General features: G+C 42.6%; 1 protein-coding gene across 2 annotated transcripts in view; it reads right to left on the bottom strand.

The window, feature by feature from the left end:
• Positions 1-21,583, bottom strand: part of LOC124035132 (inositol 1,4,5-trisphosphate receptor type 2-like) — a 167,648-nt gene that overhangs the window by 6,367 nt on the left and 139,698 nt on the right. For both annotated transcript variants that reach the window (XM_046348555.1, XM_046348559.1), the window contains exons 52-56: positions 19,935-20,024; positions 18,643-18,773; positions 18,221-18,386; positions 17,060-17,220; positions 1,219-1,380 (exon numbers count right to left, since the gene is read on the bottom strand). In XM_046348555.1, the coding sequence (XP_046204511.1) occupies positions 1,219-1,380; positions 17,060-17,220; positions 18,221-18,386; positions 18,643-18,773; positions 19,935-20,024 (710 nt within the window). The remainder of the gene's footprint in view (positions 1-1,218; positions 1,381-17,059; positions 17,221-18,220; positions 18,387-18,642; positions 18,774-19,934; positions 20,025-21,583) is intronic.

Raw genomic sequence — 21,583 nt, 5'->3', positions numbered from 1 at the left:
ATTAGCCTCGATTTCCTGTCTTCCATATTTCACCCTCCTCTATGTAATATTTCAGAAACAATTTTCTGACTTAACAACTCTCCTAGGTAAACACAGTAATGTCTGTGACAACATGAACACTAGCACTTTGATTGTTCTGCCCACATATGAGGAATCGGAACCAAATCAACACATGACTCGTGTCCTGTTCTAGCTCTGTTTTTACCGTGAACTTCTCTTCCTGAGTATAAAAGGGCTGTGTTCACAAACCACATCCATGAGTTCCAGCTCACTTTTTACTAAGGTTGTTATTTTCTCTATCTGAAGTTTGTCACTCACTCACTCACTCACTCACTCACTCACTCACTCACTCACTCACTCACTCACTCACTCACTCACTCACTCACTCACTCACTCACTCACTCACTCACGGCAGCAGAACAGGAACACACAAGGAGAGGCATGTGACTGCCTTGAGATCACATGCAGGAGAGGCAGGTGATGTGGTTGTGATGATGGTGTCGTGATGATCGGGTGATGGGGAGTGATGAGATCTGTCACACTACTTACACAACTAGTTAGCCCAAGGTCAGGGAGGGAAATTGCCTTGTACATAAAGGCATGATAACCTCAGAGAAAATGACAAGTGCATGTGAACGTGCAGGAATGATAGGCCATTGTGATGTGAGTGAGTAGTCCCGTGGTGTTCTGTGCCTTGGGATGTCATGAAGGAGTTGAGAGCCTCTTGGTCAGAGAGGAGAGAGAGATGGCTGTATGGTTGAGCATTGAAACACAGGGTTGCTGTTTTCAATCCCTGGTTAAAAATATATGTACTGGAATCAAATGTAACTTTGGATATTACACTGAGTTAAAGACAATGGAAGGCTGAATGCATAGATCTGGTCCTCAAGGGCCACAGTGGATGCTTCTGAAATTTTAAAGGGATACAAATGAAGAAAGTCCGTAGCGTGTGGAAAACAAACTCTAAACAATCAATGAAATCCATTGATCAGTTATGTGCTAGGGACACCCACAAAATCAACAGGACGGTGGCCCTCCAATACTGACCGGTCTTCATAAGGCACCCAGCACTCAAACATGGACAGAAACGGGGAAGGCCTATTTGGACTTATCCAATAGGAAGCGCTCAAACATTACGCGCCACAATGAACATGACACCGAGTTGTGCGGCCCTGTTCAGTTTCTAAATGAATGCCTTGTTCAACGACAGTAACGTACCTGATCCTTTAGCTCAGACAGCTGGGAGGACAGCAGGGACACCAGTGTGACGGTGCTGTCCAGTTTCTCCTGCAGGGAGCGCATCTCGTTCTGCTCGCCGTCCCCCTCGCTGCTCACCAGGGACATGGCCCGCATCCGGGGGAACCAGTCCAGGTTCTTCTCCTGGAGATAGAGAGAGGGGGAGGGAGAAAGAGGGTAGATTCATGTATTTACATAGCAGATTCAAACCAGAGGGAGAGAGAGGGTAAGAAATTGTAAAAAAAGGGGGAAAACCAAAAGAGGAGAGGAAAAGTTTGAAGGCTATACAGTGCATTCAGACACCTTCACCTTTTCCACATTTTGTTACGATAAAGCCTTTTTGTAACATTAGGTTGTTATTTCCCCCCTCAATCTACACACAATACACCATAATTATAAAGCAAAAGCTGAAATCACATTTACATAAGTATTCAGACCGTTTACTCAGTACTTTGTTGAAGCACCTTTGGCAGAGATTACAGCCTCGAGTCGTCTTGGGTATGACGTTACAAGCTTGGCACACCTGTACTTGGAGAGTCTCCCATTATTCTCTGCAGATCCTCTCAAGCTCTGTCATGTTGGATGGGGAGCGTCGCTGCACAGCTATTTTCAAGTCTCTCCAGAGATGTTCGATTGGCTTCAAGTCCGGGCTCTGGCTGGACCACTCAAGGACATTCAGAGACTTGTCCCAAAGCCACTCCTGCATTGTCTTGGCTATGATTTTAGGGTTGTTGTCCTGTTGGAAGGTAAACCGGAGCACTCTGGGGCAGATTTTCATCAACGATCTCTGTGTACTTCACCATTCATCTTTTCATTTATCCTGACTAGTCTCCCAGTCTTGGAAGGTTCTCCCATCTCCATAGAGGAACTCTGGAGCTCTGCCAGAGTGGCCACCGGGTTCTTGGTCACCTCCCTGACCATGGCCCTTCTCCCCCAATTGCTCAGTTTGGCCGGGAGGTTACCTTGGTGGTTCCAAACTTCTTCCATTTAAGAATGGAAGCCACTGTGTTCTTCGGGACCTTCAATGCTGCAGAAATGTTTTGGTACCCTTCCCCAAATCTGTGCCTCGACACAATCCTGTGTCGGAGCTCTACAGATAATTCCTTCGACCCCATGGCCTGGTTTTTGCTTGGATATGCACTGTCAACTGTGGGACCTTATATAGAAAGGTGTGTTCCTTTATAAATCATGTTCAATCAATTGAATTTACCACAGGTGGACTCCAATCAAGTTGTAGAAACATCAAGGATGATCATTGGAAACAGGATGCACCTGACCTCAATTGAGTCTCATAGCAAAGGGTCTGAATACTTATGTAACTGAGGTATTTCTGTTTTTAATTTTTAATAAATTAGCAAAAATTTCCAAAAACCTGTTTTCACTTTGTCATTATTGGGTAGTGTGTAGATGGATGAAAAATGAATTTGATCTATTTTAGAAGAAGGCTGTAACGTAACAAAATGTTTAAAAAGTCTAGGGGTCTAAATACTTTCCAAAGGCACTGTACAAAGATAGAGGCAGGCTGACTGACAGACAGAGTGAGGGAGCCAGGAAAATAATGTGAAAGAGAAGAAGGCTGGATAGGGAGCAGTACATCCGTGGGAACCAATGTTGGATATAAACTCTGGATTGCTGATGCTATTTATTGGCCAATGAGGGCTTGAAGCCACCGGTTGGCCATATTGGCACTTTCCAGAAACCCCTTCAAACATTCAACCTCCAGCTGCGTACCCCCTCTATAGCACCAGGGTCAGCACACATTCAAATGTTGTTTTTTTGCCATCATTGTAAGCCTGCCACACACACTATACGATAAATTTATTAAACATAAGAATGAGTGTAAGTTTTTGTCTTAACCCGGCTCGTGGGAAGTGACAAAGAGTGCTTAGGACCAGGGCACAAATAATAATAATCAATCATTTTGCTCTTTATTGAACCATTTTACATATAAAACCTTATTTGTTCATTGAAAATGGTGAATTCTTCACCACAGATTAATGAGAACGTGTGCTTGAAAGGATGCAATGTTGAATTGTATTTGAGACTCTCCATCTTAAATCATTTTCCACACAGTCTGTTCCTGTATTTAGTTTTCATGCTAGTGAGGGCCGAGAATCCACTCTTCCATAGGTACGTGGTTGCAAAGGGCATCAGTGTCTTAACAGCGTGATTTGCCAGGGCAGGATACTCAGAGCAGCCCAATCCAGAAATCTGTCAGTGGCTTCTGATTAAATTCAATTTTCACAGAACCGCTTGTTGCAATTTCGATGAGGCTCTCTTGTTCAGATATCAGTAAGTGGACTGGAGGCAGGGCATGAAAGGGATAACTAATCCAGTTATTTGTGTCATCCATTTCGGGAAAGTACCTGCGTAATTGCACACCCAACTCACTCAGGTGCTTCGCTATATCACATTTGACACTGTCCGTAAGCTTCAGTTCATTTGCACACAAAAAAAATCATATGTGTTGTCCTTGTTAATGCAGACAGAGAGGCGCTCCAACTTCTTAATCATAGCCTCAATTTTGTCCCGCACATTGAATATAGTTGCGGAGAATCCCTGTAATCCTCGATTCAGATCATTCAGGCAAGAAAAACATCACCCAGACAGGCCAGTGGTGTGAGAAACTCATCATCATGCAAGCGGTCAGACAAGTGAAAAACATCACCCAGACAGGCCAGTGGTGTGAGAAACTCATCATCATGCAAGCGGTCAGACAAGTGAAAAACATCACCCAGACAGGCCAGTGGTGTGAGAAACTAATCATCATGCAAGCGGTCAGACAAGTGAAAAACATCACCCAGACAGGCCAGTGGTGTGAGAAACTCATCATCATGCAAGCGGTCAGACAAGTGAAACTTATGGTCACTAAAGAAAACTTTAAACTTGGCTCTTATTTTTTAAAAATCCTTTCCTGTTGTCCTGGTTTCCAGTGGTTTGCAGAAGAGGATGTCTTCCTTAATTGACCCCCCTTTAAACATAATGGACATATACCTGGAGCTGTGCCAGACCCGCCAAGTCTGTTGGCTCATATTGTTGTAACAAGCCAGATTTCACTGGCTTGTATGCGAAGCAGTAATTGTTTCAAAACATCTCCTGCCATGTCACTGATGCGTCATGAAACAGTTTTGTTTGATGAAGGCATCGTGTCCTGTGATGATCTGAAGGATCAGGTTACAGTGGGTCTGAGATTGGAATGTAAAACTGTGGAACACAGAGAAACTCTTGGACATCAAAAGTTTGAATTATTAAACAATATTTATAATTTTGAGAATGTGAGAGTGGCCCGTGGACACTTAAGGGACAGTCATGACGAGTGTGTTTCATTTGGTGATCTCATGAAGGACAGGAAACCTACATTACTGTATCTCTGTTTGTGTACACTAATCAATTATCAGGTTTACATTAAATGTTGTGAAACAAATGTGATTACATATGAAACTATTTGTGAAAAGATTAAATGTGATGTTTGCCTTCTAAATGAGAGCATGGCTTGTCATATAAAGTGTAACTAGTCAGTGGCCACGCCCCCGTGAGCCCAGACAACACGTTAGGCATCATAGAACTGCCCCTTCTTCCACAGAGTATAAAACCCACTTCCTACAAAATGTACATTAAGTCAGAGAACGCTGGGACGAAGTCCCCACGTTGAAACGGTTACCACTCTATAGGCCCAGGAAACCAGACAGCGTGTAGTGTTGGCTACACGGCTGGAAATGGTTCGACTCTGAGACTATCGATCACCACAGAATAAGAGCAAATCATAGACGTAGAATTACTAGTCTACAGCTGTAATTTACATAAATCTAATACGAGAATACCGACAAATGCAGAAGCATCTATTCTATGCAAGAACCATCTTTACGCCTGACATAACCATTACAACAGACAATATCCAGGGCCGCTGAGAAAGCAACAACCACGAAATACATTGTGACTCCTGGGGAAGTTAACCAGAGACTATCTGATGAACTCACTCTCCAGTAGATGGACCGGCGTTTCCAACAGAGAAGACAATGACATAGGGTGTAAATATATACATTGCAATAATTTTCAAATGAGCAGCCGTTCATGTGCAAAGGATTAGCATTTCAATTAATATAATTATCAACTGTGTGCAGTGAATACATTTTGTCTTTCCCGCTCTTTATCTGCCCCCCACCCCCTTTCCATTGTCTACCAAGCCATCATACTGGTTTAGCCCAATAGGGACTTATAAATGCATTGTGTTAGTAACCAATAATTATATTGTTTGTTATGTAATTCTAGTTAGTTAGTTAGTTTGTATATTGCTGATTCATTATGGAGACTAGCGTTCGTGCCGATAACCAATAATTTTACGACGTTTAGGATGAGACTGACTAAGGTCAAGATTCATAATCATTAATTGAAGACTAATTGATAAGATATTAAAATATCTGAAGAGTTATATTCAGGAAATTATAACTGAACATTTTCCCGTGGTGCCCCGACTTCCTAGTTAATGAATGTTTACATGATTAGTTTAATCAAAAAATTATTAAACCTAGAGAACTGATTTGATATAAATAAGTCTTCGCATTTAATGATAGTCCAGACACGACACTCACCATATAAGACGCTTCTAGCACCTTCTTAATAATGGTATCTGTTGCTTTTATACATGTCTTACTTTAAATGTAAATGTAAATGTACTCGAAAGTCTCAATTCTCGCTCAAAAAACTCCTGTGGCTTATTTTTCAAATTGGCATCGTTTGTTTCTAAATGTCCGCACAAGAGAAGGTTTCATTGAGTTGTGAGATAGTAATTTTGCACATATAACACACTATGGCTGAGGAAAGGCACTACTCCCAATATAAGTGAACCCCAAATCAATGTAGTTGTGCGCCTCTGATGGTCCAATGTCCCTGCCTGATGTTCGGTGCTTTTTTACGGGGGCAGTAGCTTTTTGGCTGCATCAGATTCCGTGTCAGTGTCCATGCTAGCTGGGCTAACAACAAATGTAGAATTACTGATGATAGCATTGGATGTGCTCGTGGAAGCAGAACAACTTGTGTCGTCGACAGGTGCAGGTGTAGTACTGCTGGTAGCAGTAGTACTACCAGTAGAGCTGGTATGTGTCTCTATGGACACGGGCCTTATATATATTTTTTTACCATTTATCAATTTTCGAGCAAACGGAATGAGCAGCAGCTACGTCTGGCTACATTCGGACTGTTGGAATTCCCACAACATCGTGTTGTTATTAAGCTGAACCCTAGATTCAGATTTTATTTTAGGCAATGAAAAGAGACTACGCAGGAAAGAAAAAAACCTCACCCAAATTTATAGCCCCGTTGGAAAATATAAACTCAGAAAAAAAAAGAAATATATTTTTCAGGACCCTGACTGTTAAAGATAATTCATAAATATCCAAATAACTTCACAGATCTTCGTTGTAAAGGGCTTAAACACTGTTTCCCATGCTTGTTCAATGAACCATAAACAATTAATGAACATGCACCTGTGTAACAGTCACTAAGACACTAACAGCTTACAGACGGTAGGCAAAAAGAGGCCTTTCCACTGACTCTGGAAAAACACCAAAAGAAAGATGCCCAGGGTCCCTGCTCATCAGCGTGAATGTGCCTTAGGCATGTTACAAGGAGGCATGAGGACTGCAGATGTGGCCAGGGCAATAAATTACAATGTCCGTACTGTGAGATGCCTAAGAGAGTACTAAAGGGAGACAGGACGGACAGCTGATCGTCCTCCCAGCGGAAGATTACGTGTAACACCTGCACAGGATCATTACATCCAAACATCACACCGGCGGGACAGGTACAGGATGGCAACAACAACTGCCCGAGTTACACCAGGAACGCACAATCCCTCCATCAGTGCTCAGACTGTCCACAATAGGCTGAGAGAGGCTGGACTGAGGGCTTGTAGGCAGGTCCTCACCAGACATCACCGGCAACAATGTCACCTATTGGCACAAAACCACCGTCGCTGAACCAGACAGGACTAGCAAAAATTGCTCTTCTCCGATGAGTCACAATATTGTCTCACCAGGGGTGATGGTTGGATTCGTGTTTATTGTCGAAGGAATGAGCGTTACACAAAGGCCTGTACTCTGGAGTGGGATCGATTTCGAGGTGGAGGGTCCGTCATTGCCTGGGGTGGTGTGTCACAGCATCACCGGACTGAGCTTGTTGTCATTGCAGGCAATCTCAACACTGTGTGTTACAGGGAAGACATCCTCCTCCCTCATGTTGTACCCTCCCTGCAGGCTCATCCTGACATGACCCTCCGCATTACAATGCCACCAGCCATACTGCTCATTCTGTGCATGAGTTCCTGCAAGACAGGAATGCCAGTGTTCTGCCATAGCCAGTGAAGAGCCCGGATCTCAATCCCATTGAGCACATCTGGGAACTGTTGGATCACAGGGTGAGGGCTAGGGCCATTTCCCCCAGAAATGTCCCGGAACTTGCAGGTGCCTTGGTGGAAGAGTGGGGTAATATCTCACAGCAAGAACTGGCAAATCTGGTGCAGTCCATGAGGAGGAGATGCACTGCAGTACTTAATGCAGCTGGTGGCCACACCAGATGCTGACCGTTACATTTGATTTTGTTCAGGGACACATTCCATATCTATTAGTCACATGTCCGTGGAACTTGTTCAGTTTATGTCTCAGTTGTTGAATCTTATGTTCATACAAATATTTACACATGAAAATAAACGCAGTTGACAGTGAGAGGACGTTTCTTTTTTTGCTGAGTTTAAATGGACTGTTTGAATATGTGAAGAATCCACATGAAACTAACATAAAAAAATAAAAATATGAATCACATTTTTATGCAGCTTATCCCCAACGGCATTGCCTGTACCCCAGTTAGGGAATATCTACTCTATAGCGATCAATGAAATTCTACAGTATTTCAATTAAATGTTTCAATGACAAAAATTACATAGTGGGGACATGTTTTTATATATTTCTTCATTTTTGTTTAATGTTTAGCTCATATATCATTTAAAAACCTACATTACGGTGTCTGTAATATAATAAACGTGGCAAAACAAATGTGCTATAAAATATATATATAATATTTTCTTTACAATACAAAACATACGACAACATACTGACACACACAAACATCCACTCGACTGACACACATTAGCATCCCTCGACAACATATTTCTAAAAAATATTTTTGAATTTCGCCCGCTACCTTTTCAGCAGAATGTTGCCGAGGGGTGCTAGAAAGGTTAAGACATGAAGGTCAGTCAACCTGCAAAATTTCAAGAACTTTGAAAGTTTCTTCATGTGCAGTCGCAAAAACCACAAAGCGCTATGTTAAAACTGGCTCTCATGAGGACAGCCACAGGAATAGAAGACCCAGAGTTACCTCTGCTGCAGAGGATAAGTTCAATAGAGTGACCAGCCTCAGAAATTGCAGCCCAAATAAATGCTTCACAGAGTTCAAGTAACATCTCAACAACAACTGTTCAGAGGAGACTGCGTGAATCAGGCCTTCATTGTCAAATTGCTGCAAAGAAACCACTACTAAAGGAGACCAATAATAAGAAGAGAGTTGCTTGGGCCAAGAAACAAACAATGGACATCAGACCGGTGGAAATCTGTACTTTTGTCTGATGAGTCCAAATGTGCGATTTTTGGTTCCAACCGCCGTGTCTTTGTGAGACACAGAGTAGGTGAGCGGATGATCTCTGCATGTTTGGTTCCCACCGTGAAGCATGGATGAGGAGGTGCAATGGTGTGTGTGTGTGTGGGGGGGGCTTTGCTGGTGACACTGTTGTGATTTATTTCAAATTCAAGGCACACTTAACCAGCATGGCTACCACAGCATTCTGCAGCGATACGCCATCCCATCTGGTTTTTCAACAGGACAATGACTCAACACACCCTCCAGGAGTGTTGGGTCAAAATATATAAATATACATTTGGATGTGTTTAACACTTTTTTGGTTATTACTTGATTCCATATGTGTTATTTCAAAGTGTTGATGTCTTAACTATTATTCTACATTGTAGAAAATAGTAAAAATAAAGAAAAATCCTGAAATGAGTAGGTGTCCAAACCTTTGACTGGTACTGTATATATAGTGTGTGTGAGAGCATGTGGGCAGAGCAGACATTTAAGAGAGAATACACAAAAAACATAAATCAAATTGCTACACCTTTTAGGGCTTTTAAACTCCAACTTCTCTCCTGATGTACCAAAAGCCTGTGGATTATGTCTTCGTACATACATTGGAGATAGACTGCCATTTAAGTATTGTGGTCAGATTTTATAACCGGAGGCAGAGTTGAGATTTGATTCTTGTCTGATTGGAATGCATTGCTTGTGTTTTTTTCTCAGCCTAGTCAACTGGTCCTGGATCAATGGAATGGACTGGCTGTGGATTTGATCTCTATTCCTTCAGAATGTTGACTTTGGTCTAATAGTTCCACAGCTTGAAGATTACAGTGCGATGGTATTTAGTGTTCTTCTGTTTCACGGTGATCCTATGGCATCGTTTAGTGATATATCCACGTCAAGCTCCTCCGATATCAGCTTGAGCACATAGTTGGAAAGGTCCCCTTTTTCCTCATCTTCCAGTAAGGACAATCTTCTCATGTTGATTCGTCTCATTCAGTTTTGCTGCTGGTCAAATTAATCTTCTAAACTTTGTTTCCAGAAGGATCATTTTGTTGTCTTGTTCGTTCATGTGCACGACTTTTATGTGCATGTCTGACATGTCAGACACTAGTTTCTTTTTGAGCTAACCTACTTTTTTAACAACAAATTGTAGCATTTTGTTTTGGTGTGCATTGACAGCATTTTAGCTACATTACACGACCAGCGGTATGTGGACACCTGCTTGTCGAACATCTCATTCCAAAATCATGGGCATGGGAGTTGGTCCCCCTTCACTGCTATAACAGCCTCCACTCTTCTGGGAAGGCTTTCCACTAAAGGTTGGAACATTACTGTAGAGACTTGCTTCCATTAAGCCACAAAAGCATTAGTGAGGTCGGGGACTGATGTTGGCCGATTAGGCCTGGCTTGCAGTCCGCGTTCCAATTCAATCTCAAAGGTGTTCGATGGGGTTGAAGTCAGGGCTCTGTGCATGCCAGTCAAGTTCTCCCACACCAATCTCGACAAACCATTTATGTATGGATCTTTTTTGTTGTTGCACGGGGACATTGTCATGCTGAGACAGGAAAAGGCCTTCCCAAAACTGCTGCCAAAGTTAGAAGCACAAAATCGTCTAGAATGTCATTGTATTTTGTAGTGTTAAGATTACCCTTCACTGGAACTAAAGGGCCGGAACCATGAAAAACAGCCCCAGACCATTATTCCTCCTCCACCAAACTTTACAGTGGGCACTATACATTCGGGCAGGTAGCGTTCTCCTGGCATCCACCAAACACAGATTCGTCCGGACTGACAGATGGTGAAGCGTGATTAATCTCTCCAGAGCATTTCCAATGCTCCAGAGTCCAATGCCTGTGAACTTAACACCACTCTAGCCAAGGCTTGGCATTGCACATGGTGATCTTAGGCTTGTGTGTGGCTGCTTGGCCATGGAAGCTCCCGGCGAACAGTTCTTGGGCTGACGTTGTTTCCAGAGGCAGTTTGGAACTCGGTAGTGAGTGTTGCAACAGAGGACAGAAGATGTTTGCACGGTACGCGCTTCAGCACTCAACGCTCCCATTCTATGAGCTTGTGTGACCACATTGTGGCTGAGTCGTTGTAGACGTTTCCACTTCACAATAACAGCACTTAACCGGGCAGCTCTAGCACTGCAGAAATTTGACAAACTGACTTGTTGGAAAAATGGCATCCTATGACGGCGCCACATTGAACGTCACTGAACTCTTCATTAAGGGCAGCCTACTGCCAATGTTTGTCTATGGAGATTGTTTGGCTGTATGCTCAATTTTATACACTGGTAAGCAACGGGTGTGGCCGAAATAGCCGAATTCACTAATTTGAAGGGCTGTCCACATACACTATATATACACAAAAGTATATTTTCCTAGATGACGCTTAGCTGTTCTTTACACTCGTTTGCATCTCCAAGTTGCTCCTTGTCTTTTCCTCTGAGGGGAAGTCATTGCTTGTTGGATTCGTGTCGCTGCGCTGCTTTACCAACTGATTGGTTCGCTGTTGTTCATACCTGACCGCTCGCTCTCTCCCAGTTGATTGGGGATATATTGATCTATCAATTTTCGAGGCTTAATTGAAACTGTTGTCTGGCTTCTACATTTAATCACAGTTTTGTATGTAAAAACTTGACCTACTCATTCCTCAAGCATCCTATCGGTACACGCATGCTCTCACATTTCTATAGCTTCCTAAATAAAAAATATAATGGTGCGGAAGTGCCAAGATGGAGGCGCCGTGGTGTCAAATCAGTGCCCCCTGTCAGTCATCTAGTGAATACATAAATCTTTGGTGGGAACTTGTCCAAGTTCCTCACTTAAGAAGAGTGTGTGCTGAGAGACAGGCCTGCTGTCTCACAGTCAGCCACTGCAGTAAGCTGTAGAGAGAGCTGCTCAGACAAATTGACTCCAGATCAGATGGCTGGGTACTGCAGTAAACTGTACAGTCTCCTCAAAGAAACTGACTCCAGATAAGCCTCCACAAGCTCAAACACATAACCATTGTGTTTCAAGTGAAGCAGTGAATAAAATGAGTAGGAATATAGCACTGTTGTAATTGCAGATACAGATCAACAGTAATCAAGGATTTGAAAAGGAGAACGGGGCCCATTATATAACAGCAGCATTATGTAAAAGGCTTAAGTTGTGTGCGTGTGTCTGTGCCAATATCTGTGTCGGTTTGTCTGTGTGTGTGTTTTGCGCGGATGTGTGTTGATTATATTCTTGCTTATGCTCTGATGTGCGCATGTGCGGATTTGTATCTGTGTGTGTGAGATAAGATGACGTTCAGTGAGACAGAAAGATTGCAATCAGCTGATGTTATGTAAGCTCTTGTTGCCAGTTTGGCTGAAAAACACAGTTTAAAAAAGGTGCTGAGAGTGCTTTTACTAAAAGTGTACAGTCCACAGACTAACCTTTGAGCTGTGTGTATGGCCTAATATAAACAATCCCAGCCTACCTCTGACATAACAAGTCTTTCCCAAAATAACACCACAGTGTAAACATTTACTTGGGCACAATCCCCTGGCAAAATAATAACAGTGTACAGTATAGGAGGGTGAGTCAGGGGTTCAGTACTGCTTCACTGAACCATTCTGACACCTCACTTTGTCTCACACTACAGACTACACCACTCGCAGTGGCACTCCAGTGGCTGGCTCTCGCCATATTGCTGTGAAGCTTTTCCACCAGGCACACAACAGAACATGGACAAAGCACACAACTCAGCATGATAGTGACTAGGGGAACAACCATTTTAGGCTTAAGAGGAGTTGTGTATGGCTTCTCCTTCCAGCAGCACTGAGTCTCTAGTGGAGGAACCGACCCTCCAACAGAGAGAGAGAGAGAGTGTGTGTGTGTATATGAAAGAGAGAGAATCAGAGAGAACAGACTGATAAAGGGGAGGTATAGGGACACACACTCACACACTCTTAACCTGCTCAGAGGGATGACTAATTAATGAACCATGATTCAACTCCAGAGTATGTTTCGAGTATAGTCAGGTACAGGTTCCCTCTGTAGGGCCTTTTTTTATTGGTTAGTGCTATTTGGAATCTTTGGGACGTCCATACCCTAAACATAAGACTTACCTAACCCTAACCCTTACCTTAACCTTTTACATTTCAACTTCAATGGGGTGACAAAGTTGGGACATCCCAAGGATACCGTTTTGACTTTTCCTTTGTTTATTTGGCTAGTATCTGACATAGCACCACCCATAAGGTTAACCCCTCACACCTCACCTGAGGAAGCATTCTTTTTTTGACCAATCCACTTCCATAATCAACCCTAGTGGCCTATAGTCCACTACACTGCTATCAAATTAAGCAAACAGCACATGATTGTGTTAATCACTGTCTTGAGAAAGAGCCATGGTTGTTCAATTCACCCATCCCTGCTGGAGACTACTAAATGTGCTGCCTTTCACTTGACTCACCTAGGTAAAAACTGACCGACTCAGAGGAGTGTGTGTGTGCGCGCGCGCGTGTGTGTGTCTGTGTGAGTGAGTGAGAGAGACTATGCGTGTGTGATGTATGGGCTCCCCACACTGGGACACGCTGACCTTTGGCTTCTATAGATCATGAGTTCAGAGGCCCCTCTCTTCTTCCTCTATCCTGTTGCAAACGACGGACACGTTGCTAAGGAGTGTGTGTCTGTGTGCAAGAGTGTTTGTGGGAGAAAGGGACGGGAGAGCACGTGTCATGCAAGGCTGATCCATTAGCAGGCCACTTGAGATGCGTTATGTAACACAGCTGTGGCTGCAGTACACCTGCTGGTTCTGTGCTCACTGTGATAAATCTCACACACACACACCACACACACAATTCAGAAAGTATTTAGACCCCTTCACCTTTTCCACATTTTGTTACATTATGGCCTTATTCTAAAATGAATTAAAAACGTTTTTTTTCCTCTTATCAATCTACACACAATACCCCCTAACAGGTTTTTATACATTTTTGCACAAAATAAAACTGAAATATTACATTTACATACGTTTTCAGACCCTTTACTCAGTACTTTGTTGAAGCACCTTTGGCAGCGATTACAGCCTCGAGTCTTCTTGGGTATGATGCTACAAGCTTGGCACACCTGTATTTGTGGAGTTTCTCCCAATCGTCTAAGCAGATCCTCTCAAGCTCTGTCAGTTTGGATGGGGAGTGTTGCTGCACAGCTATTTTCAGGTCTCTCCAGAAACGTTCGATTTGGTTCAAGTCTGGGCTCTGGCTGGGCCACTCAAGGACATTCAGAGATTTGTCCCAAAGCCAATCCTGCATTGTCTTGGCTGTGTGCGTAGGGGCGTTGTCCTGTTGGAAGGTGAATCTAAGCACTCTGTAACAGGTTTTCATCAAGGATCTCTCTGTACTTTGCTCCATTCATCTTTCCCTCAACCTTGACTAGTCTCCCAGTCCCTGCCACTGAAAAACATCCCCACAGCACGATGCTGCCACCACCATGCTTCACCCTAGGGATGTTACCAGGTTTCCTCCAGACGTGACGCTTGGCATTCAGACCAAAGAGTTCAATCTTGGTTTCATCAGACCAGAGAATCTTGTTTCTCATGGTCTGAGAGTCCTTTAGGTGCTTTTTGGTAAACTCCAAGCGGGTTATCATGTGCCTTCTACTGAGGAGTGGCTTCTGTCTGGCCACACTACCATAAATTACTGATTGGTGGAGTGCTGCAGAGATGGTTGTCATTCTGGAAGGTTCTCCCATTTCCACAGAACTCTGGAGCTCTGTCAGAGTGACCATTGGGTTCTTGGTCACCTCCCAAGAACCCATTTAACTTCTTATGGTATAGGGGACGGTAGCGTCCCACTTGGCCAAATACCAGGGAAAATGCAGCGAGGCAAATTCAAATTAATTTATATAAAAATCAAACTTTCATTAAATCACACATGTAAGATACTCAATTAAAGCTACGCTCGTTGTGAATCCAACCAACATGTCAAATTTTTAAAAGCTTTTCGGCAAAGCACAAGAAGCTATTATCTGATGATAGCACAACAGTAAACAAAGAGGGTAGCATATTTCAACCCTGCAGGCGCTACACAAAACACAGAAGTAAAATATAAAACACGCCTTACCTTTGACGAGCTTCTTTTGTTGGCGCTCCAATATGTCCCATAAACATCACAATTGGTCCTTTTGTTCTAATTCCGTCCATATATATCCAAAATGTCAATTTATTTGACATGTTTGATCCAGAAAAAAAGCTTCCAAAATGCACAACGTCACTACAAAATATTTCAAAAGTTGCCTTTAAACTTTGCCAAAATATTTCAAACTACTTTTGTAATACAATTTTAGGTATTTTTAAACGCTAATAATCGATCAAATTGAAGACGGGTCTATCTATTTTCAATAGAGGACGAGTGGAAACTAGCGCTACTTTTCAAGTCTTGGCCAACTCTCAACAGAGTTACCCTTTTCCAGGACGGCCCTACTTCTTCATTGCACAAATGAATAACCTCAACCAAATTCCAAAGACTGGTGACATCCAGTGGAAGCTCTAGGAACTGAAAACAAGTTCCTAAGAAATATTGTTTGCCAATCAGAACTCAGTGAACAGACAGAGACCTAAAGAAAAAGAAGTCTGAACGGTTAGTCCTCGGGATTTTGCCTGCTACATAAGTTCTGTTATACTCAGACATGATTCAAACAGTTTTAGAAACTGTTTTCTATCCAAATCTACTAATAATATGCATATCTTATATTCTTGGCATGAGTAGCAGGAAGTTGAAATTGGGCACGCTATATATCTAAAAGTGAAAATACTGCCCCCTATACCTTAAGAAGTTAAGGAACCCATTTTCGTTTTGTCATTATGGGGTATTGTGTGTATATTGATGAGGATAAAAAAAAATCACACAGCAGGATTCTGCCAATCACAGTGCTTATATGCCCTACATAAAAAGATTCACCATGAAGTCACCATGCACTAGTACCTTGGACTGACTGGCCGTCAGAAGAGGGCGCATCACTTGTATAAAACATGTTAAAATAGATTCAGTTGTCAATTATGTTATGGAAATCTGCATTGTTATACAATTATCCCTGATCTCCCATTATGTCGTAATGTAAATCACCACAATGATGTTTAAATCCATGAACCTCTTGGCAACCATCTAAAACTCCTTTTGGTAACCCGTTACTTAAAGCATCCAGCTATAATGAGTTATTACATCTTATAATCATGTATGAGCTTTTATGTTTATAACAAGGCATATCATATGTTAAGTATCTCTTTGTTTCAACGTTTGAACAGATTCAACATCGCTGGTAGTAGTCAGAATCATTATGAGATGATTATAAGGAATTATGAGGGGGATATTCATGCTCATGACAAGCCTAACGATGCATCATAATACCTACCCAATACATAAAAGCTCCTCTGTATGGCTTCTTTTCCAGACAGGTTGCAGCACTCATTACAGTGAGCTGATGCCTCCACCCTTTATATTACTGTATCACTCTACTACAACCCTGGAGGGGAGAAGGTCTGAGTATCACAGTACTACAACCCTAGAAGGTCTGAGTATCACAGTACTACAACCCTAGAGGGGAGAAGGTCTGAGTATAACAGTACTACAACCCTAGAAGGTCTGAGTATCACAGTACACCAACCCTGGAGGGGAGAAGGTCCGAGTATCACAGTACTACAACCCTAAATGGGTGAAGGTCCGAGTATAATAGTAACAGTCACTAGTTTCTGTGAAACCTGAGAGAAGGACTGCACTGTAGCTTTATAACCAAGTCTGAGAAGATAATTAAAAGGAGAGGAAGAGAGAAGAAAGGGAGATTGATGCTGGGCAGGGGGAAGGGGGGGGGGTGAGGCTCAGTCACGTTTTGGGTGTTTTTTTTCTCTCTCTTTTTTTGGCTGAGTCTGCTGCAGAGGCTGGGGGTTCACAGTCACACTAGCACACCGTGTCTGGCTGCTGAGGACAAAGATGATGAGGAGGAACACACACTTTGAGACGCTCTGGCTACTGCATACACATACACTGTCAGGACAAACTTAGTGTTTGTGTGTGCAAGGAGTGTGAATTTAACGTTCCAACACGTTTTTCACATTTAGCGTAGGGGCTCAAATATAAAATCCTGACTTATCATTGCATCACCAGTACCTTGGTGATAAAACACACAAGACATGTGTAGAGAATGGAGGTAGCGAATTAACTACCCACCTTGATCATCTGGGCCACGTAGCTCTCGGGGCCAGTGTACTCCGTGGGGTCCTTCACCCTCACCAGAACCAGGAAGTACAGGTAGTGCCACATGTTGTGTTCCGACCTGATGTGCTCCTCAAATGACACGGTCTTGTTGTCAAACTTATCCCTCTCCAACCCTGAGAGAGGTGAAACATTACTTATACACTCTAATAACAACAATTAACTTCCGTCTTTCTTTGGTGTTCTTAACCATATTTTAGAGCCTCCATCCTGTCTTACTGTATATCTACAGCAAATATTAATGTCTAATATCTACAAGCACAATATATCTAGTTCGATTTCTTTCTAACATTCCAAGACAGTGGAATGGGTATTGCTACCAAAGTTGCAAGATGCAAGAAATTTACTGTAGAATGACACTATTTACTGAATTTTCATCATGATGATACAAAACCCCCCACAGTTTCACGCAGAAGGGTAACAAATAAAGCAACAGAACTGTACTATTAGCATTTCTGTGCTATGTACAGTTATGTAGTGCTTTGTACAGTTATGTAGTGCTTTGTACAGTTATGTAGTGCTTTGTACAGTTATGTAGTGCTTTGTACAAGAGCTGAAGTTTTCTATCAGTTATGTAGTGCTTTGTACAAAGTGCTATGTACAGTTATGTAGTGCCATTTGTGTAGTGCTTTGTACAGTTGTGTAGTGCTTTGTACAGTTATGTAGTGCTATGTACAGTTATCTAGTGCTTTGTACAGTTATGTAGTATGTACAGTTATGTAGTGCTAAAGCAACAGTTATGTAGTGCTTTGTACAGTTATGTAGCATTTCTTATGTGCTATGTACAGTTATGTAGTGCTTTGTACAGTTATGTAGTGCTTTGTACAGTTATGTAGTGCTTTGTACAGTTATGTAGTGCTTTGTACAGTTATGTAGTGCTATGTACAGTTATGTAGTGCTATGTACAGTTATGTAGTGCTTTGTACAGTTATGTAGTGCTTTGTACAGTTATGTGGTGCTCTAGTGCTGTATAGTGCCATGTAGTGCTTTGTACAGTTATGTAGTGCTATGTACAGTGCTACAGTTATGTGTGCTACAGTTATGTAGTGCTATGTGGAGTTATGTAAGTTATGTAGTGCTATGTACAGTAGGTGCTATGTACAGCTGTGTACCCACCACAGATGAAGCAGGTGGTCTTCAGTATCTCCTCTTTCCTCTGCTTCTCGCTCCTCAGGTCGGCGAACGTATCGATGATGACGCCGAAGATGAGGTTGAGGACGATGATGATGACAATAAAGAAGAACAGTAGGTCATACACCACACGGGCCGCAAACAGAGGATCCTGGGTAACGAGAGGACCAGTGGAATATTCATCAGCATCCTCATGAAAAGTTGTATCACTATACATGTCATCATACTTAGCATCGTCATCATCAGCATCCCAATGAATACCATTATCATAAACATCATCATGAAAAAGATTTGGCCTTTTGTTTTACAAAAAATATAGAAAACAAACAGTCAATCCATCCTCCCATCCATCAATTACTGGCTGACTGGTTCATTGATCAACTGATTGATTGTACCAGGTTACTCACGTCTTTGGAAGGCTTCCTCAGCACATCTCCTACTCCCCCTCCATTCCTCAGGCCCTGGTTCAGCACCGTCACGATACACATCAGCAGAGTGTCACACACACGCTCCGTCCCATCGTCCTCCTCCACCATCACTGGACACAAAAATAGTGTACAAAACTAATGATAAATGTACACAACGGTAGTAGTGTCCTAGATCTTCCTGACAATGAGTGACACGTTTATAATTCAAAAACATTCTGACAAAATTCTAAAACTTGCACAGGTTGAAATCCCTTCACAATGGTAGATGTAGGACTTCAACACAGGATGAAAGGGTTTAAACGCATGGGATGATGTGACCCCTCTACGTGACAGAAATAAATGAGAGGGTGAAACATAGCCTGAGATGGAGGGATAGAAATAGCATAGAGAGAAGTGAGGGTTAGAACAGGTGTAGAGGCCCCTGAAGTGCTTGTGATCCATGGACACACACTGGGCTGGAGAACAAAGATGAGTACGATGAGTCATCCCCTCTGCTTCTCCCTCTCCAGGATGCTGCTTTAACATCTTGCCTCTAACACCCTGTCTCGACACCCTTCCTCAGCGTGGAACCTTCCAGAGGCTAACTGACTAGAGAGAGTAGCCAACACACATTTGCACAGCTCCCTGAACAGGAACACACCTAGAGGGCTACTGAACATGAAGGACTGAGAACTGACTGAACTAGCCATGTTCTGATTAAGAACCCCTGTTACATCACATAGAGTTTGGGGATCCATGTGCGAAATGCTGTTAGATAAAACATTCATGATAAGGACAAGTGGTTGGCAGTTCATATCACATGGCCTCAAAAAAAAAGAGTGATAGAGGTGATAGGTAGGATAGAAAGTGCTGAAAGAGCAGAGGACCGGATTCAAACCCATGTTCGCTACGGTACATTGTACATATGCTCCAGATGCAGCGGCTATAGACCACTAAGACCTGCCCAGACCACACACACAGTGTAGCCTAGTGGTTAGAGCGTTGGACTAGTAACCAAAAGGTTGCAAGTTCAAATCCTGAGCTGATAAGGTACAAATGTGTCGTTCTGCCCCTAAACAGGCAGTTACCCCACTGTTCCTAGGCAGTCATTGAAAATAAGAATTTGTTCTTAACTGACTTGCCTAGTTAAATAAAGGTATAAAAAATGGACATGGAGAGTTCTAAAGCCTGCTGCATTGTCAATTGTACACAGAGGAAAATGCTAATGAGACAAAGGCAGAAAACCTTTTAAGGGGGTCATTGTAAAGACTTAGGTGGTGATAATAACTTACTGGTGACAGACGTGGGTAAGTAGTCTGGGCAGCCGTCTTTCAAACACTTGTCGGAGGGAGCCTGGCCATCTTTTAGTGTTTCCAGTTTCCCTAAAAGCAGGAAAATAAGCAAGTCCAACTGAAAACAAAATAATAGGACAGTATACAGAATTAATTTTGCGTAGGTCACTATAGAAAAGACGCTTGAAGGTTCTCATCAATATTTCATCATCTATAAACGTTATTAAAAAGGTCGCAGAAAAACAAGGAGCAGACATGCCCCTTTTGTCATGGAGGATAGAGCTGTTATCTATTCATAACCGGTCATGATAGACTCAACATGAATCACATTAGCAGTAGTTGCGTATCCAGCACATAACAGCAGATGCAGGCCGGTGGCTGTGTGTTTTAAAATACTGACATTTCAACAGGCCCTTCATATCCTTTTCAACGGTGCTCGACTGTGATAATGAGAGACATGCAGAGTCAAGAGGTCCACACCTGGGCGGGAGAGTCACGACCAGGGACACTTGAGACCATAACAGGGAGTAGGGAAGCTGGGGAGATGAGGCAGGGTGCTCTCCCCTCCTCTTCACTACTAAAACATAACGCTGTCACAACATTATAAATAGGTTGTGAGAAGGCTGGTTATGACATTGCGCATGTAAACGTGGTCAAAGTAGTCTGGATAGTAGCTCATAACCCAATTAATGGTCTTGTTTGGGATAAACTGTTTACATGCACCTTTGATATCCTGCTCACGAGTGTCTCTGTCTCCAGAAATAAACAGAATATTCCTAATTGAAGTTCATATGGGTTAAATGGAATAGTAACTGAAATGTGGACACTGACTGTGGGCCTAAAACCTCTAACATGTAAAATAATATTAACTCCTGCAGAATTATGCATTTCTTGCAGTGCAATTATACAACAAATATTACATTTTGTCTTGGGACCAGGAGTGGAGAAATATTATTTATTTCATTGAACATCGAGAAAATGTGAATGCAAGTGTAAAGTGTTATCTTTGACATTGTTATGCAAGCAGACAGTATTTCAACCACATACAGTGGGGCAAAAAAAGTATTTAGTCAGCCACCAATTGTGCAAGTTCTCCCACTTAAAAAGACGAGAGAGCTTGGTTTGAAGAAATCAACTGTGGGAGCAATTATTACGAAATGGAAGACATACAAGACCACTGATAATCTCCCTCGATCTGGGGCTCCACGCAAGATCTCACCCCGTGGGGTCAAAATGATCACAAGAATGGTGAGCAAAATTCCCAGAACCACACGGGGGGACCTAGTGAATGACCTGCAGAGAGCTGGGACCAAAGTAACAAAGCCTACCATCAGTAACACACTACGCCGCCAGGGACTCAAATCCTGCAGTTTGCTGGAGAGCATTTGGATGATCCTGAAGAAGATTGGGAGAATGTCATATGGTCAGTTGAAACCAAAATATTGGTTTAAACTTTTTGGTTAAAACTCAACTCGTTGTGTTTGGAGGACAAAGAACGCTGAGTTGCATTCAAAGAACACCATACCTACTGTGAAGCATGGGGGTGGAAACATCGTGCTTTAGGGCTGTTTTTCTGCAAAGGGACCAGGACGACTGATCCGTGTAAAGGAAAGAATGAATGGGGCCATGTATCGTGAGATTTTGAGTGA

Source organism: Oncorhynchus gorbuscha, linkage group LG01 (assembly GCF_021184085.1).
Source record: "Oncorhynchus gorbuscha isolate QuinsamMale2020 ecotype Even-year linkage group LG01, OgorEven_v1.0, whole genome shotgun sequence".
Taxonomy (NCBI): domain Eukaryota; kingdom Metazoa; phylum Chordata; class Actinopteri; order Salmoniformes; family Salmonidae; genus Oncorhynchus; species Oncorhynchus gorbuscha.
This window is presented reverse-complemented; position numbering and strand designations above follow the sequence as displayed.